The 20,611-nt window shown below is 39.2% G+C and overlaps 2 protein-coding genes across 7 annotated transcripts; one reads left to right on the top strand and one right to left on the bottom strand.

Annotated features, from left to right (window-relative positions):
- Positions 1-2,502: 2,502 nt before the first annotated feature.
- LOC311250882 (uncharacterized protein) lies at positions 2,503-8,480 on the top strand (the record flags this gene model as incomplete). Of its 3 annotated transcripts, none has more annotated exons than XM_084343009.1 (7): positions 2,503-2,893; positions 3,119-3,149; positions 5,079-5,124; positions 5,462-5,494; positions 5,629-5,739; positions 6,744-7,014; positions 8,265-8,480. In XM_084343009.1, exons 3-7 carry the CDS (start codon positions 5,108-5,110, stop codon positions 8,478-8,480), a joined length of 648 nt encoding a protein of 215 aa, XP_084199135.1. In that variant the 5' UTR covers positions 2,503-2,893; positions 3,119-3,149; positions 5,079-5,107. The 3 variants fall into 3 exon arrangements, with proteins under 3 accessions (XP_084199135.1, XP_084199133.1, XP_084199134.1); XM_084343007.1 differs by having other exon boundaries at positions 5,403-5,494; XM_084343008.1 differs by having other exon boundaries at positions 4,335-5,124; positions 5,403-5,494.
- Positions 8,481-8,525: 45 nt separating this feature from the next.
- Positions 8,526-19,583, bottom strand: LOC311250880 (uncharacterized protein). 4 transcript variants are annotated; one of them, XM_084343003.1, is made up of 16 exons: positions 19,193-19,583; positions 18,937-18,967; positions 15,586-15,785; positions 14,978-15,185; positions 14,217-14,292; positions 13,776-14,029; positions 13,580-13,630; positions 13,330-13,406; positions 12,404-12,543; positions 11,807-12,004; positions 11,440-11,526; positions 10,868-11,121; positions 10,211-10,381; positions 9,696-9,836; positions 9,380-9,500; positions 8,526-9,146 (listed from the first exon to the last, which is right to left on the bottom strand). In XM_084343003.1, the coding sequence occupies exons 2-16, from the start codon at positions 18,961-18,963 to the stop codon at positions 8,929-8,931; spliced, it is 2,223 nt and encodes a 740-aa protein (XP_084199129.1). In that variant the 5' UTR covers positions 18,964-18,967; positions 19,193-19,583; the 3' UTR covers positions 8,526-8,928. The 4 variants fall into 4 exon arrangements, with proteins under 4 accessions (XP_084199129.1, XP_084199128.1, XP_084199130.1 ...); XM_084343002.1 differs by having other exon boundaries at positions 18,937-19,583; XM_084343004.1 differs by lacking the exon at positions 18,937-18,967.
- Between the last annotated feature and the right edge of the window lie 1,028 nt (positions 19,584-20,611).

The raw sequence follows: 20,611 nt of genomic DNA, 5'->3' as shown, positions 1-20,611 counted from the left end.
ATCTTTAAAAAAAGATCCCATGATATCATAGTAGCCTAATTGCATTATTTTATTCAAATGTGATCCTCTCTGAATTATGGAAATGAAAATAAAATATCTTTGAAAAAAGATCCCATTATATCATAGTAGCCTAATTGCATTATTTTATTCAAATGTGACTGAGACCTTTATCTTCCTAAACAGAGGGTAACATGAATAAATATCCTGATTTGTTACCTATTTCTGGAAACTGCATAATGCTGTTGTGTTACATTATGCAATGAGTAATTTACACTCGGGATGCTGGGGACATGTCTCTCCCTCTCTCTCTCCCTCCCGAATCGGGCATATTATGATAAATATAACTGTAGATGAAAACAATATTGAGGAAAAAAATAAGATATTGTCCGCCCAAGGTATAAATGCCCAGAAATCGAGTGTGTTTCATTTGTATGAGTTGTAAGCCTTAGAAACCATCAAATATGGAAAAGTCACGGACTGAGAGACCTGTAGTTTTAATGTAAACAAAGTCATTTATGTAAGAAAAACACAAATGTCTACAAGCACAAGTAACTCACAACTTTCATTCAAAACCTAACCTAAGACTTTGAAACTCCTTATGAAACTTAGATTTATCTAAGTTTACCTAATGGTGTATGTTTGTACTGTATGTGTCTGTGTGTGTGTGTGTGTGTGTGTGTGTCACAACATGTGTCATGTGTAATAGTTACCGTAAATCCGAACTATTGAGCCGCTCCTCAACGTAACTGATGATCAGCTAATGGCGGCAGCAGATTTGGTTCGACACCCATCTCTTCTTCAGTTATGGACTTCAATCCTCGGACAGTGAAATGATTGTCATTGGCAGAATATTTCACAGGTCAGGTAGGAGGGAAAAAAAGGTTTTGTGGATAAGCAGTTAAACATCTGACCACATAAAAATTGTGTTATAGACAGCAGATTACAATCATAAATCAATAAAATGCTCACGTTAAAATTTGTTTGTGGTATTCTTATTAGTGGCTGTGGCTCAGATGAAACGGTCCTTCTCTGGTGCAGATTAAGTGATGAAAGGCTTTTCTGGTGCAGCCGATGGGATGACTGGCCTCTCTGATGCAGGCTGGAGGACACACAGCTTCACCTCGGGTGTATGATGGACTCTGCAATCAGCATAATAAGCATTGGATTTATTTGGTTTTGTGTTGCAAAGATGCCCCTCCTTGGTTGGTAGTTTTCTGAATGGTATATGCTCTTGAGGAGGGGAATAAACAAAATTAAAGAGGCTGGTGTAACAATACACAAAAATCACGGTTCGATACGTACCTCGGTTTTGAGGTCACGGTTCGGTTCATTTTCGGTACAGTGCGGGAACAAAATGCAAAACATAAATTTGCTTGTTGTTTATTCGGAACTTTTGTAAACCAACAATTTATTGTAACATTATACAAAATATGAAAATAAAATTAAAAAAATAGAATACTGTTGTAAAGTGCTGCCTGGTAATAAGTTAAATAAATAATTTTCACTGTCTCCTTTAATCCCTCTGCCAGGTTTGCACTGGTGTGTTGTTCATACGGGCTGAGTTGCTAGAGAGAGGCTGCTTGATTGCCAGAGTCAGCTGCATTTGCACTAAGGTCATTTTTTTTTCTTGTAGCAGTGATATTCACACTCGGGTGGTGCCGTTTCAAGTGCCGCGGCACAACGCAGAAATTCAGCCGAATTTAGCGCAGAGCAGACAGGAAGAGCAGACACGAAACAACAACAATACATCCGGTTGATTTTCAAAATAAAACACTCCGTGTTGATACAAGCACAAAAACCTCAAAAAAGAGACAAATACGCGCTCTTCTTCTAATCCTTCAGTCGGAAACACTTCGTGTTATGTTTATAACACGTATAACTGCAGTCGTGTGTGATTATGTAATTATCACGGGAATTGTTTCGGTTTCGTTTCTCCAGCTGTTCGGCCGAACTGCGCCGTGCCCGACTCGTCTTTCTCCGTTGCAATATGTAACCAGGAAGCCGAAGTGTATGAAGGTATATTTGGTGCAAAAGTCCTGAGCAGTTGTGACAGTGAATTTGTATCTGTAGAAAAAGAGTCACACATGTGTATCAGTAAAGTTGAAGTCACAGAGAAGGAGTTGCACACCTGTAGAATTTTTTTGTGTCCCACAAATACAACTCAACAGTTACACCTTCTCAAATTCTTCATTACAAGTACACAAATCCTCTGTTACAAATCACAAATCAAGAAATTCCTGCTCTCACACATTTTGCTCCAATAAATGCAGCAAAAATGGTGCAAAACACATTTGCACACCTGTATCAAAGAATCTGAAGCTGTGGACAAAATTTGAACATCTGTAAATCAGTATGTGAGTCCGTGTAATGAGAGTTGCACACCTGTAGAATTCTTTCTCACAAATATACATTTTTTTCTTGGATATTTTTTCAGCACACATACAAATCAGTAACTACAACTGCTTTAATCTGCTGCTACGGGTCACAAGTAAGTAACTACAACTGCTTGAATCTGCTGCTGCGGGTCACAGATGCCGTTTTCCTCTTTCAAATCACAAGTCGCCCGCGCTCTGACTTTTGCACCAAATATCTCAGCGTACTTGGGGCAAAAGTGATTTGTGTACCTGCAAACGCGATTCGTGTCTGTAGAGAATGGGGCGGGCTTTGTTCGGGGAACAGAGAACTCCAATTGGCCAGTTCTTCTTCTTCTTTGAGTCGTTATGGTGGTAGGCAAAGTTGCTTATACGCCATTGCCGCCACCTATTGGCTGGAGCGTGGAGCCGACCGTGGCATCTTAACAGGAAACATCCCGCCTAGCCATCAGCCAGAGCTGCGATCGCGCCTTGAAAAGAACGCCTTGACTCAGCGGAGCAGTTGGCGTGTGATGTTTAAGGTACGTATGTTTTCTGATATCACCACCGTTATACGTCTGTGTATCGTTTCATTATGCACTCCAGTCAGCTACGTTGGTGAAACATGTTTAGTTAAGTTAGCTCCCCTTGCCTCCCGAAACGTAACGTAGCTAGCTAACATATTATAACGTTAGCTATGGTATCTAGTCGTCTGTCGATATACCCTCATATTCAGTTATGTGCATTGATTCTGTTTTGCCTTCTAGAAAAATGTCAGATCAGGCCGGGTCTTCCCAGGTGAGTGTCATATCGTGAGTATTTACTTAACATGAATGATGAATGATGTTTCCTAAATAATTATAAAACAATAAGGTGAAGGCTAGTATGTGTAGGCAGTGGTGGAAGAAATATTATGATTTACTTAAATAGTAGTATTTAAAGAATAGTTTGGGTTCTTTGAATTGTGGTTGTATGAGGTACTTGTACACAGTCAGTGTATTACATACAATAGACTGTGGTACAGAGATGCAGACTGGAGTACCAACATCAAGCTGGACTGTGTACTGCTGTGTGGATGGCAGCAAAATATATTTTTAACACAAAAAAAGGCAAACCTAATAAAATCACTGTTTAAGTGTGGGGTATATTAAGAATTTGTTCAGTGCTTTAACTTAGTGTTAGACAGACTCTTTTGAAACGTTAACACACTTGTTAAATCACTTTCCCAGCACTAAACTCCCTTGACTTCAACATAATTTTAACCTCTCACACCAGAGGAGCTGCTGGTCTCTGACTGCCACTTTGATTGGGCTGTTTGTGTGACTTCAGTAAATTCAGACTCATTCCAACATCAAAATCACAAAATACCACAATTAAACTGACTGAGTGAGGCAGAAGTTGACCAGCAGCTTCTGAGCTCTGAGAGGTAAAATCACTGTTTTTGTCAAGGGACACTGGTGCTGGGGAGAGAATGAGTTAACAAGCAACACAAACTTCAAAAGGCTGTCTAACTACAAGGTAAACAGCAAACATATTCATTATATAAAGAACACTAAAACAGACATACATTTACATACAGACATTTATTAGGTTTGCCTTTTTTATGTGACTTTAATCCGTTGTTAGTGTATAGCCTCATTCACAAAATTAGACAAAAATACAAAATTCTATGTAACTGGAGACAAAACTTTGCTTTTGTTCTCTATGTAGATCACAACCCATGAAATATATAAAAGAGTTAATGAAATCTGTTGAGAAATGAAAACTTAATACTGCTTTTGTATCCAGATAAACAGCAGTTCCTCTGTTTACTTGTATTTGTTTACTGAACTGTGCTTGGATCATGTCTAAATCACAACCAGGCAGAAAAGATCTGGGTATACCTCCAAAGCATATAAGCACAAAGCGTGTCACATATTCCCCTCCCCCAGCCCCAAAATGTTAGAGACATCATTGTACCAGAATGTTTTGTTTCTCCTCCAGGAAATGGTGCTCAGCCAAATACTGGACAGACTCTTCAATAGATTGTCAAGTTGGCTTGATCGTGCCCCTCTGGACCGAGACTACCTTGACTTCATATGCTCACAGGAGCTGGTTCTTCTTAGTGCATTATCAAGCGTGCTAGAAATCCCTCAAGCAGTTTATGATGCCCTAATGGAGGTACATCGCCTAGTGTCAGGGCAAAATGAAAGGGAGACATTTGTAACAGTTTCTCTGGAGAGGGGAAATACTGGTCGTCCCACGGTTGCAATATGCAAAGAGTATGTGTCTGAGCTCCTTAACATGGGCCTGACTGTGAAGTATATTGCCAAGCTCATTGGGGTTTCTAGGTGGACGCTGCAGAGACGTATGAGTCATTGGGGTTTCTCTGTGAGGGGTCTGTACAGTGACTTAAATGATGATGAACTTGACGTGCTGGTGTCAGCCATCCACTCCAGCAACCTTCATGCAGGGTACAGAATGATGTTGGGACTGCTGCGAGCTCAGGGACATAGAGTTCAGTGGGAGAGGGTTCGTGCATCAATGCACAGAGTTGACACTGCAGGGATTGTGTCAAGAATGTCAGAGTTGCGGTGTGTGGTACGCAGAACATACTCTGTCCCAGGCCCCAGATCACTGGTGCATATCGACACAAACCACAAACTCATAAGGTTGGTTGTGTTAGTTAAATAGAAATCTATTGCAGGACTTGTGGTAACATACTAATAGTAATGTTTTTCAATTAAGGTACAATATGGTGATATTCGGAGGAATAGATGGCTTCTCAAGGAAGGTAGTGATAATAATAAGTTAAAGGCCCTTTTCACAGCATGTGTTTTTAAGGTAGCATAATCATTATATAATGACTAGTAAATTGTTAATGTTGTTAAAAGTTAAGATCATAAATGTCATATTTACTTGAATCATGCTTACAACATCAAAATTTTCTTAGTAACAGACATCAGTTTGTTTTTCATTGCTGCACCCAACTGTGTGACTAATAAGGTCAGGATAGTTGCTATAGTATGTATGATTTAGGGTATAATGGGGTTTTTCTGTATTATTTTATAGATTATGTATCTTGGTGTTGCCAATAACAACAAGGCCTCCACGTCCCTTGCCTTTTTCAGTGAAGCTGTTGAGAAACATGGCTTACCACAAAGGTAAATCCTGTACATTTAAATTGATATATCCTACCCTTAACTATATCACACTAACTGTTCTTCATAGTAAATGCTGCATCTGAAGGAAGTGTAAAAATATGCTGTCCTCAGTTACACCACATTCAATTCTCTAGGGTTCGGGGTGACCATGGAGTGGAAAATGTTGATGTGGCTCGCCTTATGTTCTCTATCCGAGGAGCTGGGAGAAACAGCTTCATTGCAGGGAAAAGTGTGCATAATCAGAGGTACTTATGAAAACACACATACATACATATATCGTCACCCTCTTAAAATATTGGCCTAAGTCATTTTCAAGTTTTTCTAAAAACAGAAAAAACAGATAGAAGATATTTGGTTCAGTTTTTTCTGTTTTTAGAAAACTTCAAAATATGACATAAGCCATTACTTTAAGAGGGTGAGAATATGTAATATACAGTGTGTATAGGGTATACATGTATGTAACAATTCAGTTTACGCAAATAGAAGAGATGTCTGTTATTAAGAACATTTTGATGTTGTAGATGTGACTTTGGTAAATATGAAAATCTTGACCGTAACTTTGAACTAAAATTCTTTGCTGTCCTTATGTAACTTCAGGTTTTCAGCATTAACAATTTACTAGTCTTTATACAGTGGTTATAGTACTTTTTTAAAAAACACATGCTGTGAAAAGGGCCTTCAAGTTATTATCATCACTACCTTCCTTGAGAAGCCATCAGTTCCTTCAAATATCACCATATTGTACCTTAATGGAAAAACATTACCATTAGTATGTTACCATAAGTCCTGCAATAGATTTCCTTTTAATAAACACAACCAACCTCAATTCATGCTAAAGCACCAGTGATCTGCAGCTGCATGTGGGTTGCTGGAGTGGATGGCTGACACCAGGGCATCAAGCTCATCATTATTTAAATCACTGTACAGATACACACATATCAAGAAGCTTAGACACATATCTTAAATATTACAACCCCGTAATATGCAGGGAAACTGTTCCTTTTCATTTTGTACAGACGCTAGGCAATGCAGTTCAGTTAGGGCATCATAAACTGTTTTAGGGATCTCAAGGGCAGTATGGTGGCTAGCTTGCATGGGCTTCTTTCAGTTTTTCACTGTCTTGGCATGTCTTTCTTTTATTAGCATGGTACAATAATAACTGTATTCGGCTGACTTTATTACTTGTTTTTCAATGCAAGTATTCTCAATGCTGAAATAATTTGAATTCTAAATTATGTGCTTTTAACAGAATTGAACGTCTCTGGCGAGATGTCTTCAGAGCAGTCACGTGCCACTTCTATGACATGTTGCATCACCTGGAGGAGGATGGTCTCCTTGATCTCTCCAGTAGCACTCACCTCTTCTGCTGCCACTGGGTCTTCATTCCCCGCTTGCAAGCACAGCTTGATGTTTTCAGGGATGGCTGGGACAATCATCCCATTTCAAGTGAGAGAAATCGCACTCCCAACCAGCTTTGGCACATGGGACTACAGTGCAACTCTGAAGAGTACAATGATGAGGTAACTATTTCTGAAATATAGTCGGCACATCACGGAGTTGAGGCAAGAGAAATTGTGTTGCTACAAGCCAGCATGCAATGCACACATTGAGCATAATCTCATCACACTCATTCACTCTTTCCTCACCATGGTTTTGCTGAGACATGGAAACAGACACAGACAGTAACACAGAACACACACTGCTGCCCTGTTGACTCCCGTGATCATTAATTTAGAGGGTTAAGGGTTAGGTTCAGAAAGGGGTGAATCATAAATTATGAGGCTATCCTTTACCTGGGCGGACCACACCTTCCACTCAGACACCACTACGTAAATTTGCAGATATTACAGGCTCTGCTTACCTTTAAATTTTGGGCCTGTGGGTCTGATGAGAGGGTGTGGACGCCTCTGGTGGTGGGTTCCTCTGATTCTGTCCCCTACTGGCTGAAGGTGTGCTGAAGTGTTGTGTAAGAATATTGATGTCCCTTGAAACCTAAGTCCCAGGCCACTGGACCAAAATTTTAGGTGGTTTTAGCAATGTTCAATCAGTTCAGGAAAAAAGCTTCTCAATAGTGTTCAAAAAGATCATCAGGAGTCAGAGTCTTGAGCAGCAAAAAAAACTTGCCTCTGAGCTTCAATGGCTAGTGCAATAGCTTATATTCCCTTTAGATTTCACTTTTCCCACACCTATTGACCAACCTCTTAACATTCACATTGGCAGAAAATTGACATCTTTATAATTCTCTTTGGTCAATATCATTATTTCATTACATCATTACTTGTGGGGCATTTTAGGGTTTTTCCAGACCCTCAAGGAGAAATCCGGCTTTGCCCAAATATGTACAGGCATATTTTTTTTTTAAAACCTCTTCCGCCATCCTCATTACACCGCTATGTCTTTGACTTCTTCTTGTCCTTATTTTTACTTACTTACAGCTGCATTTTTGACACCCTTATCTCTTTCTTGTGATTATTTTTTTAAGTAAGTTTTATATGAGTGCACTTTGTAATTTCAAAAGTTCACACATGGGGTCAGATTCACTCTGTGGTCACACAACAAGTCATACATGGTGCAGTGACGCTTACATAAGATATGTTTTGGATGATTACTATCCCTATATTAGGCATTTAACATTTTCTTCACACTATTGTATTACTTGATCAACACACAACATAATATTTGATTATTATCTGGCATTGCAGTTTATCTTTCTTCAGCACGTCACGTCTTGTCGAAAAATTATACCACAAAATAACTTTGTATCTTACAGGATTTGCGCATGCCACCAATTGACTGGGAGAGTAGTGGCCTTACACCCAGCAATCCAAACTATGGTGTGCACATCCCTGAGAGTGACTGCCCCCTGAGACCTGAGAACCTGGCTGGACTCTGTGCTGCTGTGGACCCAATGGGACCCTCAACGTGCATGGGGGTGGACAAATACTTAGCTGCACTGCAGTATATGCACAGCATTGGCTATGTGTAGCCCTGAACAGTGGACTGGACTGTGATAAATCAAAACAGAGTTGAATAAAGTTCAACAACATGGAAAAGCTAGAAATATGTTTAATGAAAATAGTGAATACTTAAATGTACACTGACTGCTTTAACAAAGTTTGCCCATAAAGCTTTTGTAAATAAAAAATAAAAATAAAGTTCCTTGTAGTTGCTTACATTAATGCAGTTAAATGGAAAACAAGAGGTAACTTGTGAATTTGTAAGTGTTAAAATTAATTATTTTCTCATTACTTATTTTGTATGTGTTTTGTTTCTTTCAAATGAAATGTCTTTCTTATGGGCACACATCTGTGTTTCTTTTTTCTTTGTAAGTTTGCAAAAAAAAAAAAAAGAAATAAAAATTTTATCACAAAAAAAACCCCTCTTAACATTCTGTTCAGACTCTTGTTAACATTCTTAACAGGTGTAGTATTACTCTACAACAATCCAAAGCCACTGTCATTTGTGGCAATGCAGTTTTGTAAGTGAGAGCTAAACTCGCTGTAACTGTTGTAGTTAACAGGCAAGCGAAGGGTACGGAAGCATGTGGATGAAGTTGGATGTTCTGCCTGCACCACCTCCACTTTCATGTCAGCCATGGGTATCTCCCATCCAACCCAGAACTTGACTAGCTGTTTCAGCTGCTCTTGGGACACTGAAAGCAAAGACAGCGAAAGAACAACAATAAAAGTTCTCGAACAATTGAAAACTGAGATAAGTGAGTGACTACATGCTACAGTACAATAGACAAATACTGTGCTAGTCTGTAAACAGACTATATAGTGTACAAGTACACAGGACAGAAAATAATTATGCATTTTAAACCTTATTACTGTGGGAGGGACATTGTGGAAAAAGGAAAAAGTATGCAATCGATATGCAATATACCTGTTCTCACAAACTCACGCAAGTACCCCATAATTCGGCATTTGGAATCAACCGAGTAACCATCGCTGTCATCATCCTCCAATGATCCTGCTTCAGGCCATTTGATTTGGTCTAAAACAATCTGCAATAATTAAAAAAACAGGATGATTATGACAATACACAAATTATATCACCATTTGCAGGTTTCATTCTTGTGTGGCTTCTTTGACTCATTTTACTTCAACGTATTCATTCAGACTGAGGGTACATAGTTTAAAATGGTCAGATGGTACTTAAGATATGGTTTATTATTGGGGAGAAAAATTACATGCACTACCTGGGCACTGCATACAGCCCTCAACTGACATGGAAAAACTGATGCCACAGTGTCTGGTCGAGATTGCAGCAGTGGCAAAATCAGTGACTCCTTCAGTCCCTGCCTGAGCTGCTTCAGTTGGTGCACATTTCGCCCAAGCACCTTAAAATAAATCATGGATAAATAATAATTAGTCTCTCCTGTCAAGACCATGTCTTTTGTTTAATTTCTGTCTGCAAATTATCTGCAATGTCTAAAGTTCTTCAATCTATCACATACAGTAATTACTGTCTATTGTTGTAGTCCTATGATGAAGATTCAGGGTGTTCGATAAGTTTATTCAGAAATGAAAATTTCAGTTGTACAAAAGCAAAAAGTTAAACTACATGGAATAAAAACAGCGATGGAAGATAAAGATAGAAGATAATCTAAAGCATTAGACTACAAAGAAACTTGCTCTACAATACTTAAACACCATAGCGACCAAAATCTAAATCCAAATCGTTCATGGATCGAGTGTTGGAACTGGGATTTACTGCATGCTGAAGCAGATTGTGAAGAAGCCAGGTGCTGTTGGTTTCTGTTAATACAGGGAGGTCCCATGCCATTGCCAACGCATTTATAGCTGCCCTCTGATCCAGAGTGAGTGCACTGCATTGGTTCTTGCATTCATCTCTCTTCCTGCTTGATTGTCCATCTTCATACAGCTTTTAAATCAAAATGAGACCAACCACAATAACATTTAAATTGTATGTACATGTACATGTACATTGAGTGCTGTCCAAATTTTCAGTGACACTGCTGTCTATTAAATATAGCATATTGGGCTTGGCAAGAAACAATATATTTGAGGTTAAGTGCTTGAGAATATAATGTTATGATATGAGCATTTACATTCATATCAGGTGAATTGTATGGTAGTTATGGCTCTTTTTTTTACACTCACCACTTTTATGTGAATTAAAGTGAGTGGACAGCTGCTTGACGGCTGTTTGGCTATTTGTGTTTCAAAATTAAGATTGAAAAATACAACTTTTTCTACATCACCTGTTGAGGATGTAAATACCCTAATATTAAAGCTGACAATATGCACTCTTACATCTTTCATAGCTTCATTTAATACAATGTGCTGAGGTACAAAGATTCAAATGAAACAGTTGCTGATGGAGTGCATTGCACCTCTCTATACTTACCGGTTTTATGGTCTCCCTGATGTCCATGTCCGCCACATCTTCAAGGGTGATGGTGGATGTCTGGGGTGGATCACCCAACAGCACATGAAGAACTGCTGGGCTAACACCTGTCAGACGAGGGCCACCATGAAGGAAAGAATGGCCTATCATTCTTCCTGCCACAATAAACATCTCATTCTGCACCAACACTTGGGAGGTGGAAGGGATTAGGTGGTCAGGTTGGCCCTCAAACAGCAACGTGCCGCATGCATTTCCTACAGAGAAATAATCAAAAACAGAAAGTACAAAATAATCGTTTCTTTTGACTGCCGTTCAATCTTTATGCAATACTCCAGTGAGGAAGGAAGAAATACATACTTTATCATGAAAAAGTTTGACAAACATTAGGAATGTGCAATGAGACAGATAGCTTTTTGTTTTTTCTGACAATCTATAAAAATTCAGATTGAGAGTGAGCCAAAATTATTACCTATAATATGCTTCCGAATCTCAAATATTTAATAACTTTATTTACTCAAATATTCCTTAACTTTTATGTCTATTCACGTAGCAGATTTGTCCAGAGGACTTACCAAAATCAACTGTGAAACCATGGTGCAACTTGTGCATGACCATACTGAAAAAGTGTCGATTCACACCATCTCCAACGGCCACATCTCCTAAAAACACAGACAAAGTTTAAAAGTGTACACTAGTACTAATCATGCCTATTCAGGTATAATTTTACTTACACACACACACACACACACACACACACACACACACACACACACACACACACACACACACATTTGGCATTATGTGTCATTAAAATCAATATTAAAATATTTTTCACACGTCCTCAGGGGAAAACAGCAAGAAACAGGTGAACAGACAACCATCATTCTCTTTACATGCAATTAAAACAGTAAGGCGTACAGCTTAGTTAAGTTACAGTACCCTGAAGTTTCGCTTGGAAAGGTCTTGCCCAGTCAATGTTGGGAGCCTTATAAAAGGAGAGGATTCTGCCCTCTTGGTCCTCTACATCTTCTGTGATGTCAATTTTAATTTTTAGGGTAGGCTCATCTTCTCTGGACTGTAGCCATTGCTTTTTGTACTGGTCTGCTGCCACTTCTGGATCGTCAATGCTTTTCCAAGCTGGAAATGAAAAAAGAAATTTTGTTTAAAGTGATAATCACACCCTAGCTATAACAAGATGTCTGAATCAATGTGGTCAACATTCCTTGCTCACTCAGTACACTTAACTCATTACTGCATGAGCAAATACACAAAGACTGGTTAGTGAAAATTCAACAACATTTGGTCTATATAGTCTACATGATCTGTATTTGCCCATGTGGACCATGTAGACTATTATAAAGAATGAAAACCAGGCTGACTCATTTTGCAACATCTACATTGCAAAGTGTATGGTGATGTAAGGTTGCATTTCTGAATTGTGGCATTTATTGTAAAAGCAATGTCATTTTAACCATATTACACAATTATGACTAATTGTATTGTATTAGAATTAACTCTGAATGAATAAATGCTAACCCAAATCATCTGTTTCGAGTGGTCTGGACAATGGGACATCGTCAAGCGGCAGGGTAGTTGATGTGCAAGGTCTAGGGTCAGGTGTGCTGACCATGTGCATACTCTCAGAGTCAGATGGAGTTGAAGAAAACTCAGAAAACCTTAACATAAAGCATAAAGAAACAACAATAAGCAGAAATACAATAATGTATATAGTCTAAACATCACAGTTCAACCAAAATACAGAAGACCTCTGCAGACCTCATATGGCATTGTGCCATGAGGCCCACCTGATTGCACCCATTGAGCCAACCTACTACCTGCAACACATGCATATGAAATGAGTATCTAGAGCATTATGCTACAAATCAAGTAACCTATACATAAATGTTAAATCATTTGCCGTTTACAGTGCCGACTCTTCATTTAGTGTGTAAGGATGACTTTAAACTAAATTTAAGATTTTACAACAACATCTTACTATTTAGCAAAAACTCTGTTCACTTGTGAATGGCCTATCAACTGTTCATCCAAACTACTTCAAACTTGGCATGTGTCTTGCTGGTAACCCGAGGATGTGCATACTCATGATCATAGAAAAATTGGTGCGATTTGGACGTTACATGTGTGCGTGATATATGTATATGCCTGTAGCTTTTTACCTTCATTTGATAGTGCAGCCAAAGTGACAAGAAATATGGGAGAGGTGGGACGACATGCAGCAAAGGGCGCTGATGGGAATCAAACCCAGCCAACTCAGGCTTAGTACATGGAGCATTACGTGTAATTGAGTAATAAAAAAATATCTTTAAATTAAACATCAAAAGTGAAGAAGTAGTGTGAAGAAGTATTTTGGATGAGTAGTTCAAGAAAGTTACAATCAGCCTGTTACGAAAAGGCACCTTCTGGACAGGCACAGAACTAGTTTGTTATAATGAGTGGAATACCTTTCCCCACATGAACTTGCATGGTAGGCAACAGTCTCTGCAGGAAACTGCTTTCCACAAATTGGACAGGAGAAGTCCTGTGGGCCAAGCAGGTTACAAAGGAGTATATAAATGAACACACCTGAACTTGACAATACGACGGTGGTAAATGAACCAAAGAAGATAACATGCTGATGTCTGTGATATCAGTATGTGTAATTATCTAAAATGCTGCTTCAATATTATAACTGAAACATCAGTGACATCTTACCACACAAATGATATCCGAAACCTGTTCCGCTTCCTCTTCAGATGCACCTCTCTTTTGGGTAATATAAAACACAATGGTCAGCTCAATATTAAGTCACAGTACACAGGCAGTGCAGGAGTTCATACAATCACAGCTGAGGAACTTAAAGGTATAGAAGACTCTTTTTTGGTTATTAAAGATGTTTATGAAAACTTACATTGTCTTGACAGGACTGAATATGGAACTGAATCAGGGGCAGAGGAATCAAGCAGCCACAGGTCATGCATTCGTTTTTTGGCATTTTTTCGAACTCTGCAGCATCATACGGCAGCGGGGTGGTATCCATTTTTTCTTGAAGAGGGACAATGTATAGCACATTTTTCCCACTGTTTGATGAAGACCGAAGTATCTTTGCAGTGTACCCTTGGGACCCCTGGGGCAGTGGAGTGGTCTTTCTTTGTCCACTTCCCCCTTTAGAAATGAAAACATTTTATTAGCTCATTCTAAGGGCTTAATCTTTCTATATATCATAGAAAACATTGACATTCCAGATAACATATCACGATACATTCGTAACGTTTAACAACCTTTTCATGCATATCTTTTATATATACAGCAGGTTTAGATATGTTATGCAACAACGGAAAAAGAATATCACCTGAAGCTTTTTTGAGCAGCCAACCACCACGCACATCTCGCATTTTGGGAAATTCTTCCAACAGTACTCTGCTTATCTGGAAAAAGTTAGCAATGCGGTCATTGTGGACGCACTTTTAATAATGTCATCAGCTGTAGACGGCAGAAAAAGATCATAGTCCAGTTAATGTGCTAGACAGAGATGGTTGACAATAATAATGATACTTGGGAAAAAATAGAGCATTGTAATAGATGCACAAACCATAACCAAAAGCATAACTAAAACAATGGAGAGGCCATGAGGCCAAGATGAAGCTGCCCAGAGAGTAAGAGATCAGCCTTGGAGAGCAGCCCATCTGAGACTTTTGCCCCTCCCACCTCTCAGGTGCAGCCTGTTACATTGATGACCCACCCAGGCTCTTGCAAATGAGCAGAGCAGCAGACAGGTGTGCCATCACAATGTAAATATCAGAGATTAGCAGAGCAAAAGTGATTTGATGTGAATGAGCTCTGATATTTCGTAATGTAACTAGCTGTCCTGCCACCTTGCTGGTTAATCAATATAACTGTGCCATCACTAAGAATAGCATATCATCAGGATTTAGTATCTTTACGACCGGTGTTTCTGTATTAGATGAAGTGAATAAGCTCAATGATGAATTAACTGCCCACCATCTACCAGCAGTATGGTGGCCACGGCAGAAATCACAAGATTTGAAATATCAGCTGAAAAACTACTATGATGTTGCTTGAGTTCATTGTTGTCTTATTCTTAAGGCTCACCTCTGCGTGATCTGCATTGTTAGGCACATTTATGGTCCGCCTTCCAAGACCTGCTTGCAGGAGCATTGCCTCATCCTTTGGTGTTTTGTCTGTGTTTGTAGGTTGTAGGCAGAACTGCAGTTCCATAAATTTTACCACCGACATACATGGAGGATCTGCTGACTTCCTTTTGCGTTTCTGGCCTCCAGAATACAATGCTGGGAAACATCTTGGATGAAGCATAGACAGTTATTGAGTGAACATCTAAATATCAAAGGACAACTTTTTTAAATAAATGTAATTGTTTTAATACTTAAAACCATAAAATTCAACATTACTGTCAGTTTAAATACATGCAGTATACTGGCAGTATTGCCAAGTTTTTAGTAATTCCTTCACTGACACATACAAATGCTACAAATCACTTGCAACAAAGTATGTAGTATGAAAGGATGTAGCAAGAATAAAAAAACCCTAAATCTTGGATAAATGCTTTGCATTGTGTTGCCTAATTTAGCTCAGATTAAATAGAGGCTTTCAACTGTTGAAAACTGTTAGAACACTATGAAACTTTTTCTTTAAAGATAATAAAACATTATATATTCTATCTTAGTCAAACAGTCACTTACCTTTGCATCTCCTGGTGTACAGTAGCTGGTCTTACAGGTCTGCTGCTAGTAGGCCCAGAGGCAGTAGGCTGAGCAGCTGTAGTAGGTCCAGTGGCAGTAGACTGTGCAGCTGCGTGTTGAGGTGCATGAGGTCTGCTGTCCCTTTCACCTCTTATGCAGTGCAGAAGCGTACGAACTGCTGTCTCAATGTTTGTTGTGGGCTGGTAAATTTGACAGATGTGGAAATTACATTTAATTAGATGCATTTGGAAACTGTGCAAAATTTGCAAGACAGCATGTTTACACATAAAAGACTCACTTTTGCAAAAAGCTTTTTCTAATGTATTGTTGATTATATGGTAGGTGTGTAACGATTCATCTACTCAATCGATTACTCAATTTATGTTCCTACGATCCAACTTCATCGATCTGTGCTCGGCAAGTTGGCCTTCCGGGCTTGTATCGATACTTGGAAATTGCACATTGGATTTAAGCATGGCAAACTTAATGGATGTGTGTTTTTTTTAGCACTTTTAACGATAAAGACACATTAAACGTTACTCGATTCAGTCTGACTGTCTGTGATGTCATCGGCACACGCCGGCAGTAGCGCAAATCTCAGAGTGACAACAACTACTCTTTTTATGTTGTAAACAACAGCAGAAGTAGCAGATAAACCTACTATTAATTCAACCTGAAGAAATGCTGGTTGCACTTACTATACTCTTTTTATTAGGGCTGCCCCTGACCAAGGATTTTCTTGGTCGACCAGTGGTCGTCAATTCAGAGCGATTAGTCGACTAATCGACGCATATATATAATGTATATATTAAAAAAAATTTAAAAAGTCTCTGCGGTAAAGTGGATGCGCCTGTAGAGAGATTTACACAATAAGTAAAACATAGTGAGCTGGATAATTTAGCCTTCCCAGTACACACGAATAGTCTAATACTAGCGCACATAACAATAATAAAATGTATTTATCTCTGCTTTCAAACGTTCGGCTGCCATGGGCAGGTAGCTAGGCTACTTACATGTTTAAGGTGGTACATCATGTTCGTCGTGAACAGTGATAGGCGAAGTTTTTCTTGCAAAGTTTGCATGTCACCTTCTTTGGGTCATCCTTCTTCTTTTCAAAATGATCCCATATTTTAGATGTCTTTCCCGACATGGTTGGCTATTAATTGGTTGATTAATTGTTAACTGTCTAACCCCGATGGAGGGACCTGCCGTGTTAAAAAAAACAAACACTGACAGTGAGTGGGTGTCACGACTTCCTGTATCTGGCCCTTCAAATTAAAAGCCCTCCAGCCTTTTATACACAGTCCAGCCGCCAGTCAGTTTTTTTTTCTGCGACCAATCGACCAATGAAATTTTGGTCATCTAATGACTTTTTGGTCGACCAGTGCTTGGTCGACTATTTGGGGGCAGCCCTACTTTTTATATTGAAAATGAGAGCAGAAAAGGTTAACCTCCTGGTTGCACTTCATTCAAATAAAAGGTTAATACATTTGCCATTAATTGTTGTGTACTTGTTTATATCCATAATTTAAACCTGACACTTCACCTGCACTGTCCAGTATCCAGGTATTTATTTCACAGTCACACTGGTTGAATATTTGGCTAAAAAGTTACTGAATCGATATCAAGTCACTGAATCGTATCGGATCGTATTGTTCTAAGTGAAAGACGATCGTCCTTGAATCGTATCGTTAACCACGAAACGTGATATGAATCGAATCATTGTTAAAATGAATCGTTACAGCACTATTATATGGACAGGCCATATATTCCTGAGGCCTGAACAGACATGTCAATTGTACTTCAATATGGCATTTGGTAGTTCTACCACAATGCACCTACTACAAGGTGCACTTCCCTGCAGGAGAAATACAGTCATTAATGGGAAATTTAGATTTTAAATTAACTGTAATGTAAACTCTGACATCCCTTTACTTAACTATAGTATTCCTAACATCAATACAAAATATTGCAGTGCCGGTTCAAAATCTGCCTCTTTGTAACAGGCCAATTGTTTGACCTCTGGTGTTGCTGTTTGTAGCTTCCTTGAGAAACCGCTCATTCAAACTACTTCACACTGACACTGACTGTGCAGATTTGTCAAAAGGTTAACATTACAACTCCAATTAGCTGACGCCTTGTTAAGTATTTATAACCAGCAATACTGAGACAGAGAGAGGGGGTAAGGGTTAACCTGACATGTGTATTTCCCTGTTGTGGGAAGAATAACGGAATATCTTATCTTCCATGTAGAGAGAGGCTTAACCCTAACACTCTCTCTCTACATCGGTCTCACTATAGTTTTTTTTTATGATTTCTCTGATAACTCTTCACCACTAATGTATAGATTATTCTGAAGAATATTGTTTTATTACTCAATTAAAATAACAATTAATTTACCCCAAATAAATTGCAGAACTTATCTTGTTAATATTTCAGTAAAAAGTCAATCACCTGATCATCATCATCTAATGTCCATGTCACTGCTGTATATTTATAATAATAATAATAATAATAACAACAACAGAGACAAATTTCTGATCAGAAAAACACTGGAGCTCATATTCAAAAAGACTGCTATGACACATACAACAATGTAATTATATACAAACTTTCTCAGAATTGAAATGCAGAACAACTTAAACATGACACATTAATGTTTTTTGAGGTATACATGAGCAAGTTGTATATCTATGTATTTATTTTTCAACATTATATAAGAAACTCACGAGTGGAGGAGTGCGTGATTCAGGTCATTCATTGGGGAAATAGACTCACCAAGTCCAGCTACTCACGATCAGAAACACCGATGAAATACACTGTGGTTCACCGAAAAACACAAAAGTAGTGGCTACTTGTGATTAAAAACACCGGTTTAATACACTGTGCTTCACGGGGAAAATGGGTTAACTTTAGGAAAGCTAGGGAACTTTCTGTGGCCCACAGTTTTCAAATAGCCTTGTTATGTTAGACGCCTGCTAAATAAACACTGCAACTATAGTTATTTTAGGTTATCAGATCGTGCTGGTAACTCACTGGGAGTGAAAAAGAGTTGGTCTGTAGTGTACTGCGACTGAGCGGCGACCAAAAGGGGGAGTGTGTGTTCCCTTATTTAATCGAAGTAGATTAATATTGAAAGTGTCGCGTGTCCAAATCGCACTAAATTCCAACATTTCCTTGGGTCATTAGCGACACATGTACTAAGTGAGAAGTAGATAGGATGAACGGTTCTCTACATTCGCAATTAACAAACTACTACCAACAGAGATTTATTGCTTTATAACGTTCGTCCCCCCCCCCCCAAAAAAAAGGATGTTAACCATGGTTTTCTTATCATAGTAAATCACTCACCTGGGAAGACCCGGCCTGATCTGACATTTTTCTAGAAGGCAAAACAGAATCAATGCACATAACTGAATATGAGGGTATATCGACAGACGACTAGATACCATAGCTAACGTTATAATATGTTAGCTAGCTACGTTACGTTTCGGGAGGCAAGGGGAGCTAACTTAACTAAACATGTTTCACCAACGTAGCTGACTGGAGTGCATAATGAAACGATACACAGACGTATAACGGTGGTGATATCAGAAAACATACGTACCTTAAACATCACACGCCAACTGCTCCGCTGAGTCAAGGCGTTCTTTTCAAGGCGCGATCGCAGCTCTGGCTGATGGCTAGGCGGGATGTTTCCTGTTAAGATGCCACGGTCGGCTCCACGCTCCAGCCAATAGGTGGCGGCAATGGCGTATAAGCAACTTTGCCTACCACCATAACGACTCAAAGAAGAAGAAGAACTGGCCAATTGGAGTTCTCTGTTCCCCGAACAAAGCCCGCCCCATTCTCTACAGACACGAATCGCGTTTGCAGGTACACAAATCACTTTTGCCCCAAGTACGCTGAGATATTTGGTGCAAAAGTCAGAGCGCGGGCGACTTGTGATTTGAAAGAGGAAAACGGCATCTGTGACCCGCAGCAGCAGATTCAAGCAGTTGTAGTTACTTACTTGTGACCCGTAGCAGCAGATTAAAGCAGTTGTAGTTACTGATTTGTATGTGTGCTGAAAAAATATCCAAGAAAAAAATGTATATTTGTGAGAAAGAATTCTACAGGTGTGCAACTCTCATTACACGGACTCACATACTGATTTACAGATGTTCAAATTTTGTCCACAGCTTCAGATTCTTTGATACAGGTGTGCAAATGTGTTTTGCACCATTTTTGCTGCATTTATTGGAGCAAAATGTGTGAGAGCAGGAATTTCTTGATTTGTGATTTGTAACAGAGGATTTGTGTACTTGTAATGAAGAATTTGAGAAGGTGTAACTGTTGAGTTGTATTTGTGGGACACAAAAAAATTCTACAGGTGTGCAACTCCTTCTCTGTGACTTCAACTTTACTGATACACATGTGTGACTCTTTTTCTACAGATACAAATTCACTGTCACAACTGCTCAGGACTTTTGCACCAAATATACCTTCATAGAAGTGTTCCCAAGCAGGAGACTTAAGCGATAAGGGAGGGTCTTCAAGCTCTGGTTTCGCGCTAGCGTTAGCCATGATGTAAACGGGCTGCACGTGTAGCTGCAGGCAGAAAATAAACACACGCAACTAGTGCTGTGGAAACTCACCCGTGCACAGCCCTGTACCGAACCGAACGTCCTGTACCGAAACAATTCAATACGAATACATGTATTGTTACACCCCTATTAGACAGTCCATCTAGTATGCAAGGAAATAACAATACCAATTCAAATTAACAGTAGCTGGACCTTACCGCAAATTTCATTTCAAATTCAATGGCCCAGTCTGCCAGAGAAGACCCTAAATCAGGAACGCTCTCACTGCATGCATCCCTATGATCCAAGTCCATCTCATCAGAATCATCAAACCTATGTTCTTCCTCCATATTCCGACTAAGTTCACTCTCTCCGCCACTATTAGTGTGAATGTCTTCAAACCCACCCAATGCTTCATTATTTAAGCCCCCCACATTGTCATCTACAGCGTGCATCTCTTC

This window comes from Pagrus pagrus (genome assembly GCF_965226575.1).
Source record: "Pagrus pagrus genome assembly, chromosome: 21".
Lineage (NCBI taxonomy): Eukaryota > Metazoa > Chordata > Actinopteri > Spariformes > Sparidae > Pagrus > Pagrus pagrus.
Note: the sequence above shows the minus strand (reverse complement) of the source record. Positions and strands in the feature narration are given on the sequence as shown.